This window comes from Sporothrix brasiliensis (genome assembly GCF_000820605.1).
Source record: "Sporothrix brasiliensis 5110 chromosome Unknown Cont17, whole genome shotgun sequence".
NCBI classification, from domain to species: domain Eukaryota; kingdom Fungi; phylum Ascomycota; class Sordariomycetes; order Ophiostomatales; family Ophiostomataceae; genus Sporothrix; species Sporothrix brasiliensis.
Window position 1 is genome coordinate 2,120,827 of NW_024467136.1, and position 20,278 is coordinate 2,141,104.

A 20,278-nucleotide genomic window follows, 5' to 3' on the forward strand; every position below is an offset into this window, starting at 1 on the left:
ACAATCTTAGAAAGATCCTCGAATATTCTAAACTAATTTTCTTTTCGATTCATCATGCGTCTGTTCACAACAGGAGTAGCCTCTCTTGAGATATTCTCTCTGTGGGTGGCAGCTCTTGCGGCAGCCACGCCTGTCCCCGATACGTGGTCGTCATCGCTCGCAAAGCGGCACCAAAGAGGCCGGCTCGATGGCTGTCCGGACGTTCATGGCGGCAGCTTCATCATCAACCAATACCAGCTATACCCAGAAAACGCCGACTGGGACGGTGACTCTTGTCTCGTCTACTTTGGGTGAGTCGACCAGGTGCCTTCGTACGCCCAGTCTTCGGTTACATCTGCTAACAACAAAGGTCGTTATGGAACGCTACGGTTGCCATCTATGATCCCTACATTGACGATTTTATCACGACCCTGGAGTTTGCCAATGTCTCCCACACAGGCACAGAGCATATCGGTGGCGTCGCCTGGGACCGCTTCACCGGCTTGGTCACCATTCTCGTCGGCTCGGCTGCGCCTTGGGCCACGGCCGGTGCTGATGTGTCCGGCACCGACTTGGTTCTCAAATGGGATCCAAATACGCAAACTACACTTTGGACCGTCAACCTCACTGCCACCACCCAGGGACTCTACGGCGCCTTCCAGGACATTGAGACTGACAAACGCGGATATACCTATGTTGTCGGCACGTACCCTGGCTCGATCCTGCGCATCAATGCCGACGGCACAGAGGTGATACCATGGTACGGCCCTCTCCAGACGGCCAATACGACCATCCCAGGCCTTGGTGGGCTCGTCGCCCTGGGGCCCGAGGGCAACCTGCTGCTGGCCAACGACGCGGGCAACGGCAGCATCTACCGCCTTGACACGCGCGATCCGCTCGCGCCCCGCACGCTGACAGAGGTCCCCATTGTCCCAGACATCCGGTTCAACGACACCGACGCCATCTACGCACCGCCCATGTACAACGGCACCGTTCTTCTGGTGTCGAGCCACGCTGCAGGCATCCAGGTGCTCGTGTCGCCCGACGCCAGCTGGACGACGGCCCGGCACGTGGGCACAATCCCCAACCCACCAAAGGATACAGCCGCCGACGTCACCAACGCCACCATCGGGTCAGTAGTGACGGCTGCCGTCCAGATCGGACCCAACGCGGTGTACATGATCGACGAGTGGCTTTTTGATCCTTGGGTTCCCGGCGAGGTCGCCGGTAACCGAACAGAGTTCCCGATGCCAGACATCACGGCCCAGATTAAGACGCTGCTGCGTCTGCGTAAAGGCGTGTAGATGGACAGTCCGTCCCATGGTTTTACGATCCGGGAACTGCCAGGATTCAAAAGCATCGCGAACTGGATGGCACCATAACCGGTTGACCGGCAACTTTTCATACCATTCTGTCTTGACACTCAGTACTACCGAAAACTAGCTCATAGTCCTTTTCCTACGCTGCTTGTTGTCCTCTGGTGTTTTGCCTCTTAATTGTCAATATACGGGCTTTTTGGCGTGTCCTGCCGTCTCCACAACAGGACAATTAATTGTCCCCATTTTATCCGGAGAGCGGCCCATCCCCACACGCTTGCGTTCACTTTATTGATTTGAATTCTTTTCCATGTTCGTCCATTTACAGTGATTAGTTCTTCCTCCAGAAAAATAAAACGTCATATAGTCCGGGTCATGAGGGCGGCATTTTTAAGCGTTCATGTCTGTTGTATATTGCGAGATAATACGAAGAAATGTCACAAACAAATACCTTCTCAGCTTTAAAAGAGGGCGGTTCCTTCCAGAATCTGCTTTTTTAAGCCAAGACATCTGTGTTAATACTCTTCAGCGCCATATTTGATTTTTGCAGCCTCAAACATTTGTCGTCATCTCATCATCCATCATCATGAAGTTTTCAGCGCTCTTGTTCGCGGCCGCCGCCAACGCTCACTGTCCGTTTTATCTTCCACATTCTTAGGACTTTGCCCATGACCATATTAACACCTTTGTACAGACACTTTCCCGCACATCCAGGGAACCGCTGACTGGCAGACCGTTCGTATGACCGCCAACCACTACAGCAATGGGCCCGTCACCGACGTGTCGTCCGAGGCCATTCGCTGTTACCAGCTGACGCCCGGTGGCGGTGGCAGCACGTCCACCTCGGCCGTCAAGGCCGGCGGCACCGTCACCTGGTCGGCCAACCCCAACATCTACCACCCGGGCGCGCTGTCCGCCTACATGGCCAAGGTGCCCGAGGGCAAAACACTGGCCAACTGGGACGGTTCCGGCTCCGTTTGGTTCAAGGTTTACCAGGACATGCCCTCCGGCGGCGGGGGCCAGATGAATTGGCCATCACAGAGTACGTTTTACATATAAATGACCCCACAGTGTGTTTTGTTAATCCCTTGTTGTGCGTTTGCTAACCCCGTTAGACAAAGCGAGTGTCAGCTTCACGGTGCCTTCGTGCATCGAAAGCGGCGACTACCTGTTCCGCATCGAGCACGTGGCGCTGCACTCCGCGTCCACGGCCGGTGGTGCGCAGTTTTACATCTCGTGCGCACAGCTCTCCGTGTCGGGAGGCGGCTCCAAGAAGCCCACGAATCTGGTGGCATTCCCCGGTGCATACAAGGCAACGGATCCGGGCCTAATGATCAACATCTACAACAACGGCGGCAAACAGTACAAACCTGCTGGGCCGGCCGTGTTTACATGCTAAGGAGATACGAGCCGTAGGGCCACATGTTGGAGGAGTCGGAGAAGATTGTAGCATACTTATTGCATAGTCAGTTATTATCGACGTTTAGAAATTTATCTTCCTATATTCTATTATGTAGCTTCCTTTGCTCTCATGAGACATGTCGATGGAAAAAAAAAAAAAAAAAAAAAAAAAAAAAGATCTGGAGCCCGTATTTCAGTCCCATCATTTACCCATTTGTCCCCTAGTTTGAAAGCAAATATTGTATACAAGGTACTGTCCATAATTATTTCCAATGTAATTACAAATACAATTTATTACAAAGTTGGAATATGACTTTCTTCTTTAATGTATAAAAATACGATAACAAAAAAAAAGACGGAATAAAATGAAAGAAAGAAAACCAAACTAAAATAATAATGGCTATTTATATTTATGAAAGACATTTGTACTTTTTACAACATGCGACATTAGCTCTAAGCTCAATCTATCAAGCATCGCAGATCGTGAGATGCTCTTGTGTTACACCGATCTCGTCATGGCTATGGATCGTACCTGCCGTTTTCAGCGTCAGGTCGCTCCTGCCATTTTGTGTCATCACTACGACGCCACAAAAGGTAAACAGAGAAGTGTGTCTAAAGTGTCCAATCCTCATCTTTTCATGCTCTCCTTTTCGTCATAGAAAGCTTTTACACAGCCATTACGAGAACTTCTTCGCCTTTGGCCTTTTGTCCGTCAACAAATAACTCACAATTTCGATATCAGATACAATCCTGTCACGGTCTAGAAGTGCTGGCGAGCTACCTTCGATTCCATCCACGAGACTGTAGATTACACGAGCAGCCGAAGATCACAGTCCTCACCATGTGTATCATCCAACGCTACACGGCGTGGCACTGCGGTTGCCACATCGAGGAAAGCGACCCGGCATTGGTCAAAATATGCATCGCAAAGGCTCGCAACGCAGAAGCCAAGTGCACGCTGTACGTCGTCCCGGCATTTAGTGAGGATCTCCCTGTTCCATGCGATTGCCCAAGCCCGCAAGAGAGCTGTAACAGCAGCAGCAGTAGCAGCAGCGACAGCGGAGACAGCGTCGAAGATATGGTTGAACCCAAGGCAGGCCAAAACGGCGGCGCCGGCATTATCGAGTGCGATGGCGGGCCTGTTGGTATCGTTGACCACGATAGCAGCGGCAACAGCATACCGGGCCCCAAAGAATTGGAAGACATCATCACCGAGACTTTTCGTGTCAGCCCTACGGCCGCACCCAAAGAGCCAAGCCAGGGGGGGCTCTCCACTAGCGGATTGTCTCAGACGTTGGACGCGTCTGAAGGCGCCAACTCTGAGCTCAACGATAATGGTACCATCGTGGACAACTGCAGCGAGGATGCAGATGCCGGTGACGCAGACGGATGGCATGACAAGAGCATCGAAGACGAGATACTCGCTGACGACATCCAGTCGAGGCGCCTCCAAGCGGCTACCTCGCCGCGCATGTGCCCCGAACATGAAGCCAAGTTCGAGAACCTTGCCAACGCCTACTGGCGCAGCGAGACCCTTTGGCTGCGACCCAAGATGCTCAACCACGGCCGGCGTGCGTATCAGGATCTGGTGCTCGCGCAACGCTGTGCTGACCGGCTCTGGGAGTTGTACCTCGTGTGGAAGTTTTTCAACGGTGGCGACCCGCACGGCGCTGCCATCGTGACTGGCCCGGATTTCCAACCACTCTACCGCACCAGCAGCGGCGCCAACGAGGTTTGTGACGACGACAATACCACGCGAAACCTGAAGGGCGTCGCGGAGGTAGATGCGAGCCGCACGCTGCGAGCCGTTTCCAACTTGGGTGACGTCACCTACCGCGTCCTCCGTTGGGCGCTCGATGATCTCTTGACGGTACTCCGCGACATGCTACATCCGAGCGAGATGCTAGCTTGAGCCGACGCTCTGCAGCGACTCTTTTCGTTGGAATTGGTTTCCGTTTTGGAACTTTGGCTGTAAACGTTCGGTCTGAGATCGAACAGAACAGAAGTTATAGATGTGGCTATGGAGAAGTGTAAACGAACACCATATGTTTTGGCATTGGCCTGGCGCTTGGGTCAAATCGTTACTTAGGGTGACGGAGAGCGCCATAATATCATGTATTTTGGATGAAAAACGAGCCGGCTCCCATATGATATGTATAAAGTGACAGTTTTGAAATTTTGCTCGCTCCAGGGCCAGAGGTAATAGCTGTGCAATTGCTGCAGGCCGTTTCACTGGAAGGACCGAATTGGTTCACAGAGGGCAAGAGCATTGTTGAGGCTGTAAATCGTGACTGCCCAAAGTCTACCAGAAAACAGCGCTCCTTCCATTGTGTCTTCTTTTCTCGGTCCACGGCCCCTTTTCCTCGAATTTCATCTCAGACTGAGATTTGACCTTCATGACAACAAACTTAACAACACACTCTGTCACCGTGTGGTGCGATCTCCCACGCACACTTCTTCGATCATTTGGGCGCTCATCAATGCAATAGGATCTGGCAGCCGCCCCACTCGCCTTTGCCCTCTTCCCATCGGTTTCTCCTTCCTTTGGCCCAATCACTTAACTTGACTTGTTTTGCTGGCTCAATGTCCACGCACAAATCCCAGCCTCCTCAATTATTCGAAATCGCCATGCACTTTCGTACCTCGGGATTTACTGCAATATGTAAGCACACACTTTACCAGCATTTATTGATACCCCAGCCCATGCCAAGACCACTGCCGTCACATTTTCTACAGTGTTTTTGTCTCAACGTCATTCTCTGTTTCCCTGCGGCTGATAGGACCCAGAAACATTAAAACAGGGATTAAGAGAGACACCACACCACCTCTTATCGTGTTTCATCTGATCGAAACTCCGTTCATCAATTGACGGTCAGCAAAATCGACACCATGAGTTCCTCAGAGAAGCCGGAAAAGTCGTCCTCCCCACCGGCGAAGGACCGCTACTACCCATCGCCATACGGGCCTGAGCAGCCCGGGAACTACCCGCCAATCCCGCCTCCGTCATCTGGCCTGCCTGCATCGGAGCCAGGCGGACGCAATGACGACACCCGCATCAATGGCACCAATACTGTCGACGGTAGCTCACGTCCGCCCTCCTACCGACCGTACGACTCAATGCCGTCATTGCTGCCGCAGAAGCAGCAAGACCAGCGGCCGTTTCCGCCGTACATCCCATCCGCGCCGCCCTCCATGGTCGAAATCCCACCCCAGCCGACCATGTCCACCGCTGGATCGACGGTTGGCGCACCCGTGGTTGGCGGCGTTGGCGGAGCTCCCGGAATTAGTGGCCCAGGCGGGGGCTACGGTGGCGGGCCGCATTCTAGTGCTGCGCCGGTCTTGACGCAATCTCCAGGTCCAATATACGCCAACGACACTGCGACCAAGTCCGACATCCGCTCTGCACGGGCGTCTGTTGAAAGCGGCCTGATTCGCCTCATGGAGCTGCAGGGCCAACAACGCCAGCACCTGCAATATGGACCTGGTGCCGCCAACGTTCCGAACAGCACGGCTGCTGCTGTGCAGGATCAGCTTCGCCTCCAGACCGGTTCGGTGCTGCGGGACTTGCGCCAGGTGCGGCGTGCCCTGTATGGCAAAGCCAAAGCAGCCGAGAACCACCGCTTCCGTCGTTGGTTGGTCGGTGGATTGCTGGCCACGTTCATCCCTCTTGTGCGGCGGTTGTTCCGCCGCCGTGGTGGCAACGACAGTAGCAGCAGCACCACGTCGGCCCCGATTCTCACGGCCAATGACACTGAGTACGCCTTTGTCCGCAGCCGGTCGCTGGTAGACCGCATGCTCAGCTCCGTGAGCCGACGCGGCGGCTTAGCCTCAATCGCTTTTTTTGTCTTTGCAGTGCTCTACATTTTCAGCAACGAAGTTTCGCTGCGCGTGGCCCGCACAGTCGGCCGCCGGCTCAAGCGGCTCAGTTCCAAGATTGAGCGTGGCGACGAGCCCCTGAACGAGGCCGATTTGAAGCAGCTCTCGGGCTGGCGCTGGCGCGTTCTTCTTTGGGGTCGCCAGTGATCACGAGTATGAGCTTGTTATGATGACATTCATGTTTTCGCATTTTTTGGGGGTCTTGGAACTTATTGGGGAAGGTTTGCCTCTATGATTAATGATATTTCTGGTTTTGACATATTTTGCCAAATTTGATCTTGGTCCTTTACCACGCGGCTCAACCACTAATCCTCCTTTGCTTGTTTTTGACTTTCACCTCAGCTACGCAATGACTCGGGCGCCCCCCCTAGATAGGCTAGGAGTTTTTGACGTCAAACAAAACGAATACCAACTCAAAAGTGACGACATAGCAGCGACGGCGAGGCCGGCAGTTGCTCGGCTACGAAAACGATTTATGGCCACAAAAGACATCAGAAAATATTAAGTCGAACCGGATAGCATATCCGAGGAGGCTCTCAACAGATACACTATCATCCGGGATTTGTTCCGTTTAGAATTCATCCCATCACGACGTACGCCACTGACATACATGGCAGCCCCCGATGTGTGTCAGAAAAACCTCTTGTCGTTTTGAAGTCTACGAATTGTTTCGTTTCTTCTGTGCGCTGTGAAGAATTGTGCTCTCTACTTTCTGCGTGGCTATTGCCATCACCGGGTAAAGGTACTGCTCCTGTTTCGTGGACAAGGCAAGATTTGTTTCCATTTCCCCTTTGAGCAATATCTGCCAAACACTTACACGGCCCTCTGCCCTTACAATTCTGTTTACCCGGCCGCCTCCTTCCAGCACACCCAGGTCTGTTTCCCTTCCAGGACTCGGTTCCAGGTAGACGAATATTACCCCAGACGAGACACTAGCACAATATGGAAGACTCTTCGTCCCGGAGTTCCGCCTTGGAAGTAGCAGAGCCGCGGCGCACTGGCGATATGGATCCAGGGCGCGCAATCACAAGACTTTGCTCACAATTGTACCCGACATGATCCTTTTTGGTAGAATCCGTTCTCCATACCGAAGAGCACACGGCGACTATTCAAACACGATTGAAACGACTCTGGCCGTGCTATCTTGTCAAGGAGGCCGGGATGGAAATACTTCTGTTGCCGAATTGCCATCAAGAGCCACCGTTCAATCTTCTGAAGCGGCGACAGGAAGGCGCACAGATGCAGAAGAAGAAACATGCCACGCGAAAGTTGACTCTTGAGTAGGGGTTAAGGGGAAGATGGAGGCATACCTGGGTGGCTGGGACGATGGACAGATGTTCGAGTGATCACCGAAATACGATCGATGCTTTCCTATGATGCGCTCGTCTTCGGCCAGACTCGAGTATATATGGCAGGATGCCCGCGTCGACCGGTACTTGACGATCCTGCCTCTCTCCGATCATTTTTATCATCCCCAGTTCACTTTCTTGAGTCTTCCCTAGTCATTCCTTTCTTACGCTCCCTTCTACCTGCCCAATATTTATCAAGTGTCTCGGCGAGATCACACTTTATAATTCAGTTTACACCCTACATTGCTGGTCAATATTTCTACCACATCCCCAAATTGTCCTTTCCTTATCCCTTGAACACTATGAAGGTACTCTCTATTTTGGGCCTTGCGGCTATTGCCCGGGCCGTTGACCCTCTCGTCACCCTCAACTACACGCAACTACAGGGCTCCGCTATCGAGTCCTCTGGAGTGACGCAGTGGCTCGGTGTGCGCTATGCTGCGGCGCCGGTGGGCGATCTACGGTTCGCCGCGCCCATCAACCCGCCGACGACGACGGATGTGCAGGACGCCACGCAGTTCCAAGCCGTCTGTCTGCCGCGCAACCCGTCTGACTTTACGATGCATAGCAAGCGGTTCAATGTCTCCGAGGACTGCCTCTTTGCCAACATCTTTGCGCCGTCCAACGCCACAAACACCAGTGCCTTGCCCGTGCTCTTCTTCATCCAGGGTGGCGGGTTCTCGTCCAACTCCAACGCCAATTTCAACGGCAGTGATCTGGCCACCTTTGGCAACATCATCGTGGTCCAGATCAATTACCGCGTGGGACCCTACGGCTTCCTGCAGAGCCGTGAGGTGCAGAACAACGGCAGTCTCAACAATGGCCTCAAGGACCAGATCCAGGGTTTGCAGTGGGTCCAGCAGAACATTGCACAGGTACGTAACTGCTTCCCACGTGTTGACATCCGCCTGAAACACAGTCAGACTAACAATGCGACTAGTTTGGCGGTGATCCCAAGCATATCGTGGCCTCTGGCGACTCCGCTGGTGCCACATCGCTAGGACTGCTTCTCGCAGCGTGGGATGAGCAAGACCCGCGCCTGATCAAAGGAGCTATTCTGGAGTCACCGTCAGTGGCTACGCTTCGCACTCTGGACCAGGGCCAGGAGCAGTACAACTGCCTGCTGCAGGCGACCAACTGCACGCTTGCTGCCAATACACTGAGCTGCCTGCGCGCCGTCAATGCCACCGCGCTACAGACAGAGCAGTGCCAGTTCAACCCACACTTGGACAACGACCTCGTTCGCCGCCCCATGCTGCAGAGCTTCGACGAAGGCCGCTTCCTGCATGTTCCCATCATTGCTGGTACCTGCGCCGACGAGGGCACCAAGAACGTCCCGTCCATGACGAACACGACCGGGCAGGCGCTTCGTTTCATTGACAACCGCGTTTTCAATGTGCTCTCCAACGCATCGCTGGCGCTGCTCAACACGACGTACCTGTTGACGAACCATACGGGCGTCATCGCTGTGGCCAACACGTTTGCGCAGTTCCCCAGCAGTGGGCCCCTTTGGAGGCCGTTGGCCAATGCGGCTGGTGATATCGCTGCTCACTGCATCACGGCACGTCTGCAGAACGCCATTGCCCGGGAGGGCGTCAAGACGTTCAACTACCGGTTCGCGGTGCGTGACGAAGAGCAGGAGCGCCTCGGTTTCGGTTCCTATCACACGGTCGAGCTGAACGCCGTGTTCGGGCCCAACAACACCGACGGGAACCCGCCCAAGTCGTACCGCGAGGGCCAGAGCAATGCTGCCATTGTGCCCGCGACCATGGCCTACTGGACGTCCTTTGTCAAGGCGCTCGACCCCAACGACCTGAAGCTGGCCGGCATGCCCGACTGGACGGCGTGGGCCGGCCCCGAGGGCCGCCAGCGGCTGCGGTTCCAGACCAACGCAACGGGACTGGAGGTGATGCCGGACGACCAGGTGGCCAACTGCGAGATGCTGGAGCCGATGCTGCCGGCGATTGAGACAATTTCGGCGCCCGGTACGGTCGTGAGGCTCAACCCGCGCGGCCAGAAGAACGGCACTTCGTGGGCCCAGACAGCCGGGCAGAAGCAGAGGAGCGCCGCGGCGGGCCGGGCTGGTGGTGCTGCAAACCTTGTGGGGACAGTCGCCGGCCTTGCTGCGGTCATGGCCGCGCTGGTGATGATCTAAGGGTGCTGTCGCTGTTCAGCAGCCGCGCTGGTTCCGTCACCTTGGAAAAATGACCTCCATGAGTTCATTTGTAAGAATATGTCTTTGATTTCTCGGCGTCTGGTTGCCTTTTCCGTGTCGTTTCTTTTGCGCTTGCCCTTCCTGTATTTTTCAAGCTCTGTTTTTATTTATTTATTTTCGTCCTTGCTTTTCCTACTCTTTGTACTTTAGTATCCCCACGCTCGTTTTGTGCCACGGCCATCTTGGTAATCAACAATTGTCTGTTTTGGGTTAATATGTTTTGAATCTATCGTGTGACTCTGACTTTGGGAGCTTTTGTTGCCTGGACATCGGTTTCTATCTGTATTTCTTTATTGCTTGTTGTCTGGTTGTCTTTTGCTCCCACTGAAAAGAGGCAGCCCGACTAGGCCCATAATTGTCGTTATGTTCCGTGCCATTAAGCGGGTTTGTTTTTCTTGCCAAGGATCGCCGTTACAGTCCTTCTTTGTTGCTTTTGAGCTTTCTTGCCCCTGGACTGGCCTTCTCCGCAACTAACAAGGCATTCTCGGCAGTGTGGACAGACAGCCCAGCATTCAGGCAGCAAAGCCGGAGTTGAGGGAAGACCAACAAGCCAATCAGACAGGCCAGTCAGTTCTACACATGCATGTTTGCCTCTGCCTTGTGGATGCCTAGCTGGTTGACTAACAACAATAGAGCCTAGTTTTCCTTTCGTCGAACGTTTTACCACTTTCGGGGGTCAGCCTCACCCTGGCGAGCTTCAATTCTGTGAGAGAGAATGAAAGCCAATTCGAAGCTGTCTGATTTCCCCCTCTGGGTGCCATCTTGGTGAAAGCGTGGCTGTCAAGCCAAGTGCCAATTCGCCAGATAGCTTCAAGCTTTGCTCCCATCAAGGGAAGGATTGACTTTGTGCCCCTGGTTCACTTCAGGTTCAGCCACAGCGGCTTCTTCACTGCTCACACACGAAAGTGACGGACGTTGGACACGCAAGGCAAGAAAGTCCCTTGCCAAGGCACCAGCCCTCGATCAGAGTATAAGTTTCCTGCATTTCCCCGCCATCTCTCGACTTTCATTATTTTGTTTTTTTATTCTTTCTTCTTCTTCTTCATCACCACTTCGTACTTTGACCTACATACCACCAACAGTCACAGTTGCTGTTCGTTTACAGCACTGCTCCGTTCTGTCAAATTTCGAGTTTCTGCGATTTACTTGCACTTACACCACCACCACTTCACCACCACCAAGAACTGCAATACACCAACAACTCCACCGCCATGGATACCATCCACAAGCAGGAGTTTCGCGTGCGCGATCTCCCCACCCGGACGGTCACCTTGTTCCCGAGCCGGGCGCAAGTCGTCCGCGACATCAAAGATGTTTCTCTCAAGGTACGTACATGACAATGAATTCCCCAACCGCAGGCCGTGCGACGCTCACTAACAACCTTAGCCCGGTGCAAACCAAATTACGGTGGTCGGCTTGTCGCCGACGGTCGACGAAAACTCCATCAAGGTCGAGGGCACCGGCTCTGCCATTATTTCGGACATTGCCATTGAGCTGCTGCCCAACCGCGAGATCTTCCAGGACATCTACCCCGAGTCGGACGACGACGACAAGAGCGACACCGAAGAGGAAGAGGACAGCAGCGATGAGGAGGAGGCGGCCGAGCTGAAGGAGGTGCGCAAGAAGCTGCAGGCACTGCGCGACGAGGTCAAGCGCGCGAACGAGGAGGTGGCGAGCGCCGAGAGCCGGCTCAAGATCCTGGACGCGTACGGCAAGATGCTGGACCGCAAGCGGAACGTGGAGATTGACGCGGGCGTGGAGACGTACCGGGCGGAGCGGGCCAAGGTGTTCGACGACCACATGGCCGGCACGATCCGGGTGCGCGAGCTGAACGAGCAGATCTGGGAGCTGGGCAAGGACGAGGGCAAGCTGCTGCGGATCCAGGCCAAGGCGGTGAACAAGGCGCGGCGGGCGCGCGAAAAGGCCAAGGCGGCCAAGCGCAAAGAAAAACTCAAGGTGCAGCGGCGCAAGGCGGAGGCGCACCGGGAAAAGCTGCGGGTGCAGCGCGAGCGCGAAAAGTACTGGCCGCGCAAGTGCTACACGGTGCGCATCACCCTGGACGCGCCATCGTACACGCCGTCGTCGTCGCGGCGGACGTCGATTGCCAGCGTGACGGAGCTGGCGGCCGCCCCCAAGGACAAGGACCTGGGCGCGGGCGTCGCCGTCGAAGAGGGGGCCGACAAGGGGGCCGACAGTGGCGGCGCGGTGACGACGAGCGGCCCGACGTGCGACCTCTCCATTTCGTACGTGACGTCGTCCGCCTTCTGGTCGCCGACGTATGACTTGCAGCTGTCGACGACCAACAACACGGCGACGCTCTGCTTCGACGCGCAGCTCACCAACACGACGGCGGAGGCGTGGACGGGCTGCAAGGTGATTCTGTCGACGAGCCAGACGACGTTCTCGGGGCTCAACGACACGATCCCGACGCTGCTGCCGTGGCGCGTCAAGCTGCGCCGGGGCTACGGCTACGACGCGGTCCTCCACAGCCGCGAGGAGGTGTCGCACAAGCGCGACTGGAAGGAGCAGCAGAACGCGCTGGTCACGAAGCAGAAGCCGCGCGGCGAGCTGTTTGGCGTGTCGTCGTCCGCGGGCACCACACACTACGATGCGGGCGGCGACCGCGCTGGCTGGACCGGGTCGCATCCGTTCTCCATGCCCCAGCAGCAAATGATGCAGCAGCAGGCGCCGGTGGCCAAGGCGGCTGGCGGCGCCCTGTTTGGCAGAGCAGCGCCGGTCGTGTCGTCCTTTGGCGCGACGACCTCGAACGCTGCCGCCGTCTTTGGAGCTGCGCCCCCGGCAGCGCTGCCACCTCCGGCGCCAACAGCTCGATTGTCGGCTTCGCGTGCCGGGGGCGGCGGCTCTGCGCGGATGAAGAAGCCGACCGTGGGTTTTGGGTCGTCGAACGATGCGCGCCGGTATGACGACCTAGAAGACGAATTACAAGAGGAAGAAGACGGTGGCTCGAGCGACGGCGCCGGGGAGGGTGCGGCGGCGTACATGGAGGAGATGACGCTGGGCGGCGAGCTGCAGCCGGAGCTCGAGTTCCAGGAGTCGTCGTTTGAGGAGACGGGCATGACGACGACGTACGACCTGCCGGGGCTCAAGACGCTGGCGCCCGGGTCGACGGCGTCGAAGCAGCGGGTGGCGCGGATTGCGTTCCGCGAGGTGGTGTTCAGCCACACGATTGTGGCCAAGTACAAGCCGGTGGCGTACCTCAAGGCCAAGCTCAAGAACGGCAGCAAGCTGACGCTGCTCAAGGGCACGGCGGGGCTGACGCTGGACGGCTCGTTCCTGGGGCGCACGACGCTGCCGCGGTGCAGCGCGGGCGACACGTTCCCGCTGAGCCTGGGCGTGGACCCGGCGATCCGCGTGGCGTACCCGAAGCCGGACGTCAAGCGGGCGACGACGGGCATCTTCTCCAAGGAGGACAGCAGCGTGTACCGGCGGTCGGTGACGATTTCCAACACGCGGGCAAGCGCGGGCAAGCCGGTGACGCTGCTGGTGCTGGACCAGGTGCCGGTGAGCGAGGACGAGAAGCTGCGGGTGGAGCTGCAGCAGCCGCGCGGCGTGTCGGTGGGCGGCGGGCCGGTGCCGGCGGGTGTCGGCATGGTGACGGCGACGGGGACGGGAACGGAGACGGCGGCGGGGACGGCGGCCAAGGACTGGGGCACGGCGTCGGCGACGCTCAAGAAGGCGGGCGAGATTGTGTGGGACGTCAAGCTCAATGCGGGCCGGTCGGTCAAGCTGGACCTCGCGTACGACGTCAGCGCGCCGACGGGCGAGGGCGTGATTCAGTGCTAGGGAGACGCGCCATCCCACCGTGACGGAGGAGAGGGAGGAGATGTGACGGACGGGGAGAACAACGACAACGACGACCTGGAGGAAGAGACGCAGGCGAATCGCGGCGGGCATGGCACACTCAGCACAAACACAACGAACAAGACCAACACCAGCAGCTTCAGCAACACCAACGAGGGCACAGACAGGGAGAGCACAAATGCAAACTCGAATCGAGGCTCGCTCCGGGGTCTGGCCAGCTTGTTTATGGGCATCGGTTCGAAGAAGTAGTGGCACGGCGTTATGAAGTACAAGTACATAGTCGATAGCAACCAAATTGATCAATGCCAACGAAGCAAACAAAAAGACTGGATATTTCTATCAATGTGAATATATAGACGTCAAAACAACCATCCGTAATCGTATCAACAAACGGGGGATCAAGTACGATGTCCAAAGGGAGATACAGGTATCGTCGAAACAATGTTTTTTACGCAAACTCTTCAGGGGAAATCACCAAGGCGCTGTCCTCTACTCCTGCCGGCGCACGAGGCTGACGGGCGCCATGTAGCGCTTGTGGCCGTAGGCAAAGTAGTAGACGACGGAAAAGAGCATGGTGCCGACAAAGATGACGACGTTCCAGTTCATGGTGGTGAGGGTGACGTCCTTGGCCTGGGGGAAAAAGACAAAGACCCAGACGACGGACAGGTACATGACGGCGCCGACGTTGACGGCCAGGCCGTAGCGGCCGAGCGACCAGCGACTCGAGGGCAGGGCGGGGCCGCGCAGGCGGCGCAGGATGAGAAAGGTAAAGGAGATGAGGTAGGTGCCGAGCAGGGCGCTGACGGCGAGGGAGCCGATGGCGTTGAAGGCGACGGAGGAGCCGATGTTGATGAGGGACAGCAGGGCGGTGATGGAAAAGGTGAGGAGGACGGCGTTGAGGGGGATGTTCCAGCCGGGCTTGACGTGGGCGATGACGTCGGAGAAGGGCAGGCCGCAGTCGCGGGCAAAGGACCAGGTCTGGCGCGAGACGGTGGCGACGGTGCTGATGCAGGCGGAGGTGACGTTGACGATGAGGATGGAGGTCATGACGGCGGTGCCGGCGATGCTGTTGGTGGCGTTGAAGAAGGCGGCGATGAAGGGGTAGCCGGTGGGCGTGTCGACAATGTCGAGGACGCCGCCCATGGTGAAGCAGAAGGTGATGAGCATGACCCAGCCCATGGAGCCGTTGATGGTGGCCGCCCACATGATGGCGCGCGGCAGCACGCGCGACGCGTCGCGCACCTCCTCGGACATGTGCACGGTGGAGTCGGCGCCGATGAGCGTGTAGACGGGCGACAGCAGGCCGACCATAAAGGCGAGGCCCGTCGTGTCCCAGCCGCCGAGGTTGCCAAAGGTGCCGAAGACGTCGGCGGGCGTCGAGCGCGGCGCCAGCACCCAGAGCGGCACCAGGACGGCGAAGAAGCCCAGCACGTGGACGACGAGCACGGTGCCCTCGACAATGGGCAGGCGGCCGGCCAGAAAGGTGTTGAAGACGATGCAGAAGGCGGTGATGCCGATGACGAGCAGGGTGCCGTGCCAGTTCTCAAAGACGTACGTCGGCTGGGCCAGGACCAGCAGGCCCTGGATCATGGTGCCGGCCAGAAAGGCCAGCGAGGCCAGGCCGGTCTGCCAGCCGAGCACGGAGACCCAGCCGATGGTGTAGCTGAAGAACTTTTGGGCGCGCGGCGGGGCGAACTCCGAGACCCAGTGGTACTGGCCGCCGGACGTGGGCGCCATGGAGGCCATCTCGGCGATGGAGGCAAACACGAGCATGTAGCCGACCCAGACAATCAGGTAGCCCCAGACGAGGCCGGCCTTGCCGCCGTTGACGAGGCCGAAGCTGGTCGTCATGAGGGCAATCTCCCACGTGCTCATGAGCGTGCAGGCAAAGCCCAGCGTCGAGAGGAAGCGGAAGTTGCGCTGTGAAGGTGAGCAGGATGCTAGAGAGGATCTGGGAGAAGAGAGGAGAGAGGAGAGTCACGTACGTTGAGGACTTGCGTCCGCCCGAGCATCGACATCTCGCGGGCATCGGCCTCGGTGCCGCCCTTGGCGTCGATCTTGTTCGTCTCGAAGACGGCCCTTTCCGACGACATCTCGACGAACTCCTTGTTGTTGACCCCGTCGGAGGACATCTCGATGAACTCCTTGTTGCTCGTGGTGTCCGACATGGTGAGTGATGCCGAGACGGACGTGTACGTGTTGGTATGAAAACGTGATGTTGCCTTCAGGTACGATGATGAGACTGTGAGAGTAAAAATCAAAGAAAGGCTGGTAACGTGGGAAATTGGATGGAAAGAAATGACGGGTAAGAGGAAGAAGGAAAAGAGAAAACGTGGGAATGGAGACGACGGAGCAAATGGAGAAATGGACAAGGGAGAGGAGAGAGGGAATGGGAGTGGGACGCAGAGAAGAGAGAAAAACAACAAGGAGAGGGGATAACCAAAGAGACTGAGAGGAGACTGAGGAAGAAGGACGATCAATGCGTATTAATGGAGAAGCGATAAACAGAAAGTGGGTGGAAGGAGTGATGGAAAAAGAAAAAGAAAAGGAGTAGTACTCCGCAAAGGTCAGTCAAAAAGACGACTCTAAAACGTGAGGCGGAGGCCGAGGAGGCCGCGGAGCGAGAAACGAAATGCAAGGGGAGACGTCTGTCGTAAAGGTAGGAGGAGACAGCGCGTGGGCAGGCAAAAGAGCCCCAGAGTAGCCCGCCTGATTCAAAAAAGGGATGGAGGCAGGACGGCAGGAAAGGAAGAGATGGCCGGGAACACGCTGTCCACGTACCGAAAGAAAGTGATAATGGACACTACGACCAAAGAAGAAAACGAAGAAAAGCAACGAGCGACTGCAGCGGTCCCGGGAGCGTGGTGGACGGGCCAGACTGGGCAAGGATTCGCGGCAGGACGGCATGCCAATGCACCCAACCACAGGCAAACTCGTTTTTCTTTCTTCTGGACGAGATGCCCTTTCAGTCCTTCTAGCGCCGTGCCGTACATGATCGTGCTCGTATGCAGGGCGGCGACGAACCGGAGTGAGACATACATCCAGGCGTTCCGAGTGCAGTGCGTCCATGCTGTGTCAGAGACACGAGGAGGCAAGGAAGATGTGGCGATCCAGCAAGAACATGGAGGGTCTGCAGGGACCAAACGGAGCACAGCAAGCGGATGGAAGACTTGACGACACAATGCTCCAGCCTTTGTTATCTCCAGTCGACTATGCCTGTCATGACTGTTGACACATGTGGCCGTCTATTGGCAGAAGTACAATGCAGGAAAGCTTGGCGAAAGATAAAAGGGAAAATAACAAACAAAAAGAGTACTCCTTGCTACGACTGTGGATGCCGTACGGAAAATACAAGAGTAGCGTTTCTTCCAGCTCAAGCCTCCCCCACTCAAACGATGCAAGTCGACTGGCTAAGCTGTTGTAAGTGAAGGTGGAGTGGGTACAGGAGCATAAGTATGTCGTACAAGAGCTGGACCAAAACAGCCGTCGGTATCGAGGCACCCATGGTCTATTACTTTTTTCTTCTTCTTCTTTTTTTTCTTTCTTTTTTCTTTTTTTCCTTTTGTCTTTTCCTCCCACCCACCCCCTCTACCGTTCTTTGGTATCATCCGGCAGACAAACCGGCACCTCCACTTGGAAAGACCTCTGTGCTCCGCATCCAATGCGAGGTTTTATGTCGTACTACCAAAGCCACAAACTTCTGTGCTGTTCCAACGTCTCTGTATGGCTAATATGTGCAGCATATTGCATGCGTGGGGGACAACTGCAGCGTCTTTTCCGTGACCATGCTCGCAGCTGCAGGACGTCTATTCCACCACAAAAACCGACATGGAGATATGCGGTGATTGTTGCCTCTTTTGGACCAAGAGGCTTTTTATTTTCTTTTTGTTTTTCTAAATCGCTTTCCCAATTCATAAACGACAAGGTACTTCCCGACTGACTGTCTGTGCGTTCTTGTTCGCCTCCTGTGTATTGTTTTCGTTTCAATGCCCCTGGGCATTGCAGCACACTATCACTTTTCTGTCTGGCTCGCTCACCTCCTCGACATTCGCTGATTCCTTGAGCTGAAGCCAAAACTGACCCGCGGCCCTGGAAGGCTTCCGACTACGAAGTAGAGCCAGGATCGACAGGCAACCACCCATGCACAGCTCCATCCAAAGGCCAGGCCCCGATGTGATGGAAATCCAACGGATGATAAAAAGGGAATAAAAGGGAATAAAAAGAAATAAAAGGTCCTGAACACAGACCTGACATGCAAGCAGGGGTCTCAATGTGATGAAAATACTTCAATAAAATCAATGCAGCAGACTGTTACATGGGTCTCCAAAAGAAACGTCCCGAAAGAGACCAGGTCGTCAGGTCTTTCTCGAATCTGTTACGGCGCTCGACATGCTCCCCGTATTCACGCGAATGTCTCTCCGGATGTCTGTCCACCACATGCATGTGCACTTGGTCTGGCCATAGCTTCCTCTTTCTGGTGGCCCATTGGTTTGCCTCTTGTCAACCTCCTGGCCCTTGCATCAGCCCCTCTCTCACTTGTCTTAGTCCAGACGACAGATTGAGGCGAAGCTGCGGCTTTTCGAGGTCGACTCCTCCAATGCAAGGTAAGACTTACAAAAGGGTTCGAAAAAGGCACAGATGCAGCCCCAGAACCAAGAGGATCATCCAAGACACTACGACAAAAGGTTAACAGCGGGACCTGCGCTAAGAAGGACATGGGAGATGTCTTGGTTTCCGCTCCCTTACGGGTGGTCTAGCGGCCGTTGATCCTTGCCTGAAGGGGCCTCGCGCAGAGACAACAACTAAGAAGAAGCAAAAATCAGTGAGCGTCAGAGCGTGCAGAGAACCAAAAATCCCTTGCGCGGCAAGTCGCTTGTTAAGCTTCACTCGAGCTGTGTTCCCCTTTTATTTTTCCAGTTGCATCCCACGCAGATCCACATCAGCTCGCAAGGGGTCATCAAAGACGGAAGACGGGCTGACGGGCACCGGGACCAAGTCCAATGAACTCCAACAAGCACATCCCAGGTTAGCCTGGTCAGCACCCTCTTTCGGCTGTCGAGGGTCAGCTCTGGCTGTCCTGGCTACCCTGGCTGCCCTAGTTCCTGGGCCTCGGAAGACGAACCGAACGGCCTTTGCCACCAAATGTGAGAGCTGACAGGACGCTATGGAGCAACCTCGGACGCTCGGCCGATAAAATGCGACTGTCGTACTCGATTGAGGGTAAAGCTCAAAGGATGCGCATTTCCAGATCGATCATGACCGAGAAACGACAACAGAGGAATACTCCGTGCGCCGTACAACCTTGAAATACGACGCACCGTTCCTCAATATGGGGAAAGGCCGATGAGAGAGGTTTGGGAAGAAAAAGAAAAGAGAAAGAAGAAAACCAAAACATTGTTGCAAATATTGTCTGAAGTGATAAAGTCTGAGGTCGGCCTCCCTGTCCTGCAAGGAGACAATGTAAACACTGCATTTGCTCGATGCCAAAGACTCAACGCCCGGATGAATCAAAGAGACAGCCATTTTGCAGCCGTTTTCAAAAATGTCTTTCGGATTTGAGACACGTCAAAGCCGCTGCCAGTCGCCGACGGTTGGAATGAACGCGCAACATGGCAGACGTACAGAATAGACAGGGTACGTCTAGACCACCTCTCAGTTTGCATGTTACGAAGAGCTGGGCTTGTTTGTGGAACGGTTGCGGGTGAGAGGGCAGCGAAAAAGAGAAATTGTTTCTTGCCCAACAAAGAATTTAAGCTTAGTCAGCCGATTCAAGACCACCTTCATATATGCAAATAAGCGATCGTTGCATCAATCAAGAACGAGAAAGTCTGAACGCCCGGTTAGCTCAATCGGTAGAGCGTGAGACTCTTAATCTCAAGGTTGCGGGTTCGACCCCCGCATCGGGCTCAAATCCTGATGCGCTTCTCATACAGAAGCACCGCTTTCGAATTCGCTCTTTTTTTTTTGTTATGTTGTGATAAAACTATGAGGTTGTTGTTGATGTTTTTCTGTTTTTCTGTTTTAATATATATATGTATCTATATAGTACTTAATACTGAACGAGAATGGAAGTACCTCGAGTTGGTCCTTCCTATTTAAACCGCCACGACAGCGACCGATAGACCGATGGAAGAGAGTCGGATTATTCCGTCACGTCTCATTTTGAGACTCAACCCCAACCAAAGTTGTCTTCCTATTATCCTTTCGAACAGTTCCAGTGGTACCCAAACTTCTTGGCACAAGTCCTCGGGACTATGCAAAAGGCAAACCTTCTCAACAAACCTTCTCTGCGACTTGTGCAGGGGCCGTTTGCTTTTCGG

General features: G+C 55.4%; 7 protein-coding genes and 1 non-coding gene across 8 annotated transcripts; 7 read left to right on the forward strand and 1 right to left on the reverse strand.

Annotated features, from left to right (window-relative positions):
- Positions 1-54: 54 nt before the first annotated feature.
- On the forward strand, positions 55-1,283 carry SPBR_02899 (trichothecene biosynthesis enzyme; the record flags this gene model as incomplete). Its single annotated transcript, XM_040761202.1, has 2 exons — positions 55-290; positions 350-1,283. 2 exons carry the CDS (start codon positions 55-57, stop codon positions 1,281-1,283), a joined length of 1,170 nt encoding a protein of 389 aa, XP_040620619.1.
- A 598-nt stretch (positions 1,284-1,881) lies between these two features.
- SPBR_03164 (uncharacterized protein) lies at positions 1,882-2,694 on the forward strand (the record flags this gene model as incomplete). The annotated part of the gene is made up of 3 exons (XM_040761467.1): positions 1,882-1,927; positions 1,990-2,337; positions 2,411-2,694. The coding sequence occupies 3 exons, from the start codon at positions 1,882-1,884 to the stop codon at positions 2,692-2,694; spliced, it is 678 nt and encodes a 225-aa protein (XP_040620620.1).
- Positions 2,695-3,537: 843 nt separating this feature from the next.
- Positions 3,538-4,608, forward strand: SPBR_02995 (uncharacterized protein; the record flags this gene model as incomplete). The annotated part of the gene is made up of 1 exon (XM_040761298.1): positions 3,538-4,608. One exon carries the CDS (start codon positions 3,538-3,540, stop codon positions 4,606-4,608), a length of 1,071 nt encoding a protein of 356 aa, XP_040620621.1.
- Positions 4,609-5,585: 977 nt separating this feature from the next.
- On the forward strand, positions 5,586-6,719 carry SPBR_02951 (uncharacterized protein; the record flags this gene model as incomplete). The annotated part of the gene is made up of 1 exon (XM_040761254.1): positions 5,586-6,719. One exon carries the CDS (start codon positions 5,586-5,588, stop codon positions 6,717-6,719), a length of 1,134 nt encoding a protein of 377 aa, XP_040620622.1.
- A 1,504-nt stretch (positions 6,720-8,223) lies between these two features.
- SPBR_02577 (para-nitrobenzyl esterase) lies at positions 8,224-10,076 on the forward strand (the record flags this gene model as incomplete). Its single annotated transcript, XM_040760880.1, has 2 exons — positions 8,224-8,796; positions 8,862-10,076. 2 exons carry the CDS (start codon positions 8,224-8,226, stop codon positions 10,074-10,076), a joined length of 1,788 nt encoding a protein of 595 aa, XP_040620623.1.
- Positions 10,077-11,347: 1,271 nt separating this feature from the next.
- SPBR_09110 (uncharacterized protein) lies at positions 11,348-14,207 on the forward strand (the record flags this gene model as incomplete). The annotated part of the gene is made up of 3 exons (XM_040767236.1): positions 11,348-11,461; positions 11,523-13,925; positions 13,974-14,207. 3 exons carry the CDS (start codon positions 11,348-11,350, stop codon positions 14,205-14,207), a joined length of 2,751 nt encoding a protein of 916 aa, XP_040620624.1.
- Positions 14,208-14,447: 240 nt separating this feature from the next.
- Positions 14,448-16,126, reverse strand: SPBR_02670 (amino acid permease; the record flags this gene model as incomplete). Its single annotated transcript, XM_040760973.1, has 2 exons — positions 14,448-15,878; positions 15,944-16,126. The coding sequence occupies 2 exons, from the start codon at positions 16,124-16,126 to the stop codon at positions 14,448-14,450; spliced, it is 1,614 nt and encodes a 537-aa protein (XP_040620625.1).
- A 3,666-nt stretch (positions 16,127-19,792) lies between these two features.
- Positions 19,793-19,865, forward strand: SPBR_09495. The gene has a single exon. It is a non-coding gene; the product is annotated as a tRNA-Lys (tRNA).
- The last annotated feature ends 413 nt before the right edge of the window (positions 19,866-20,278 follow it).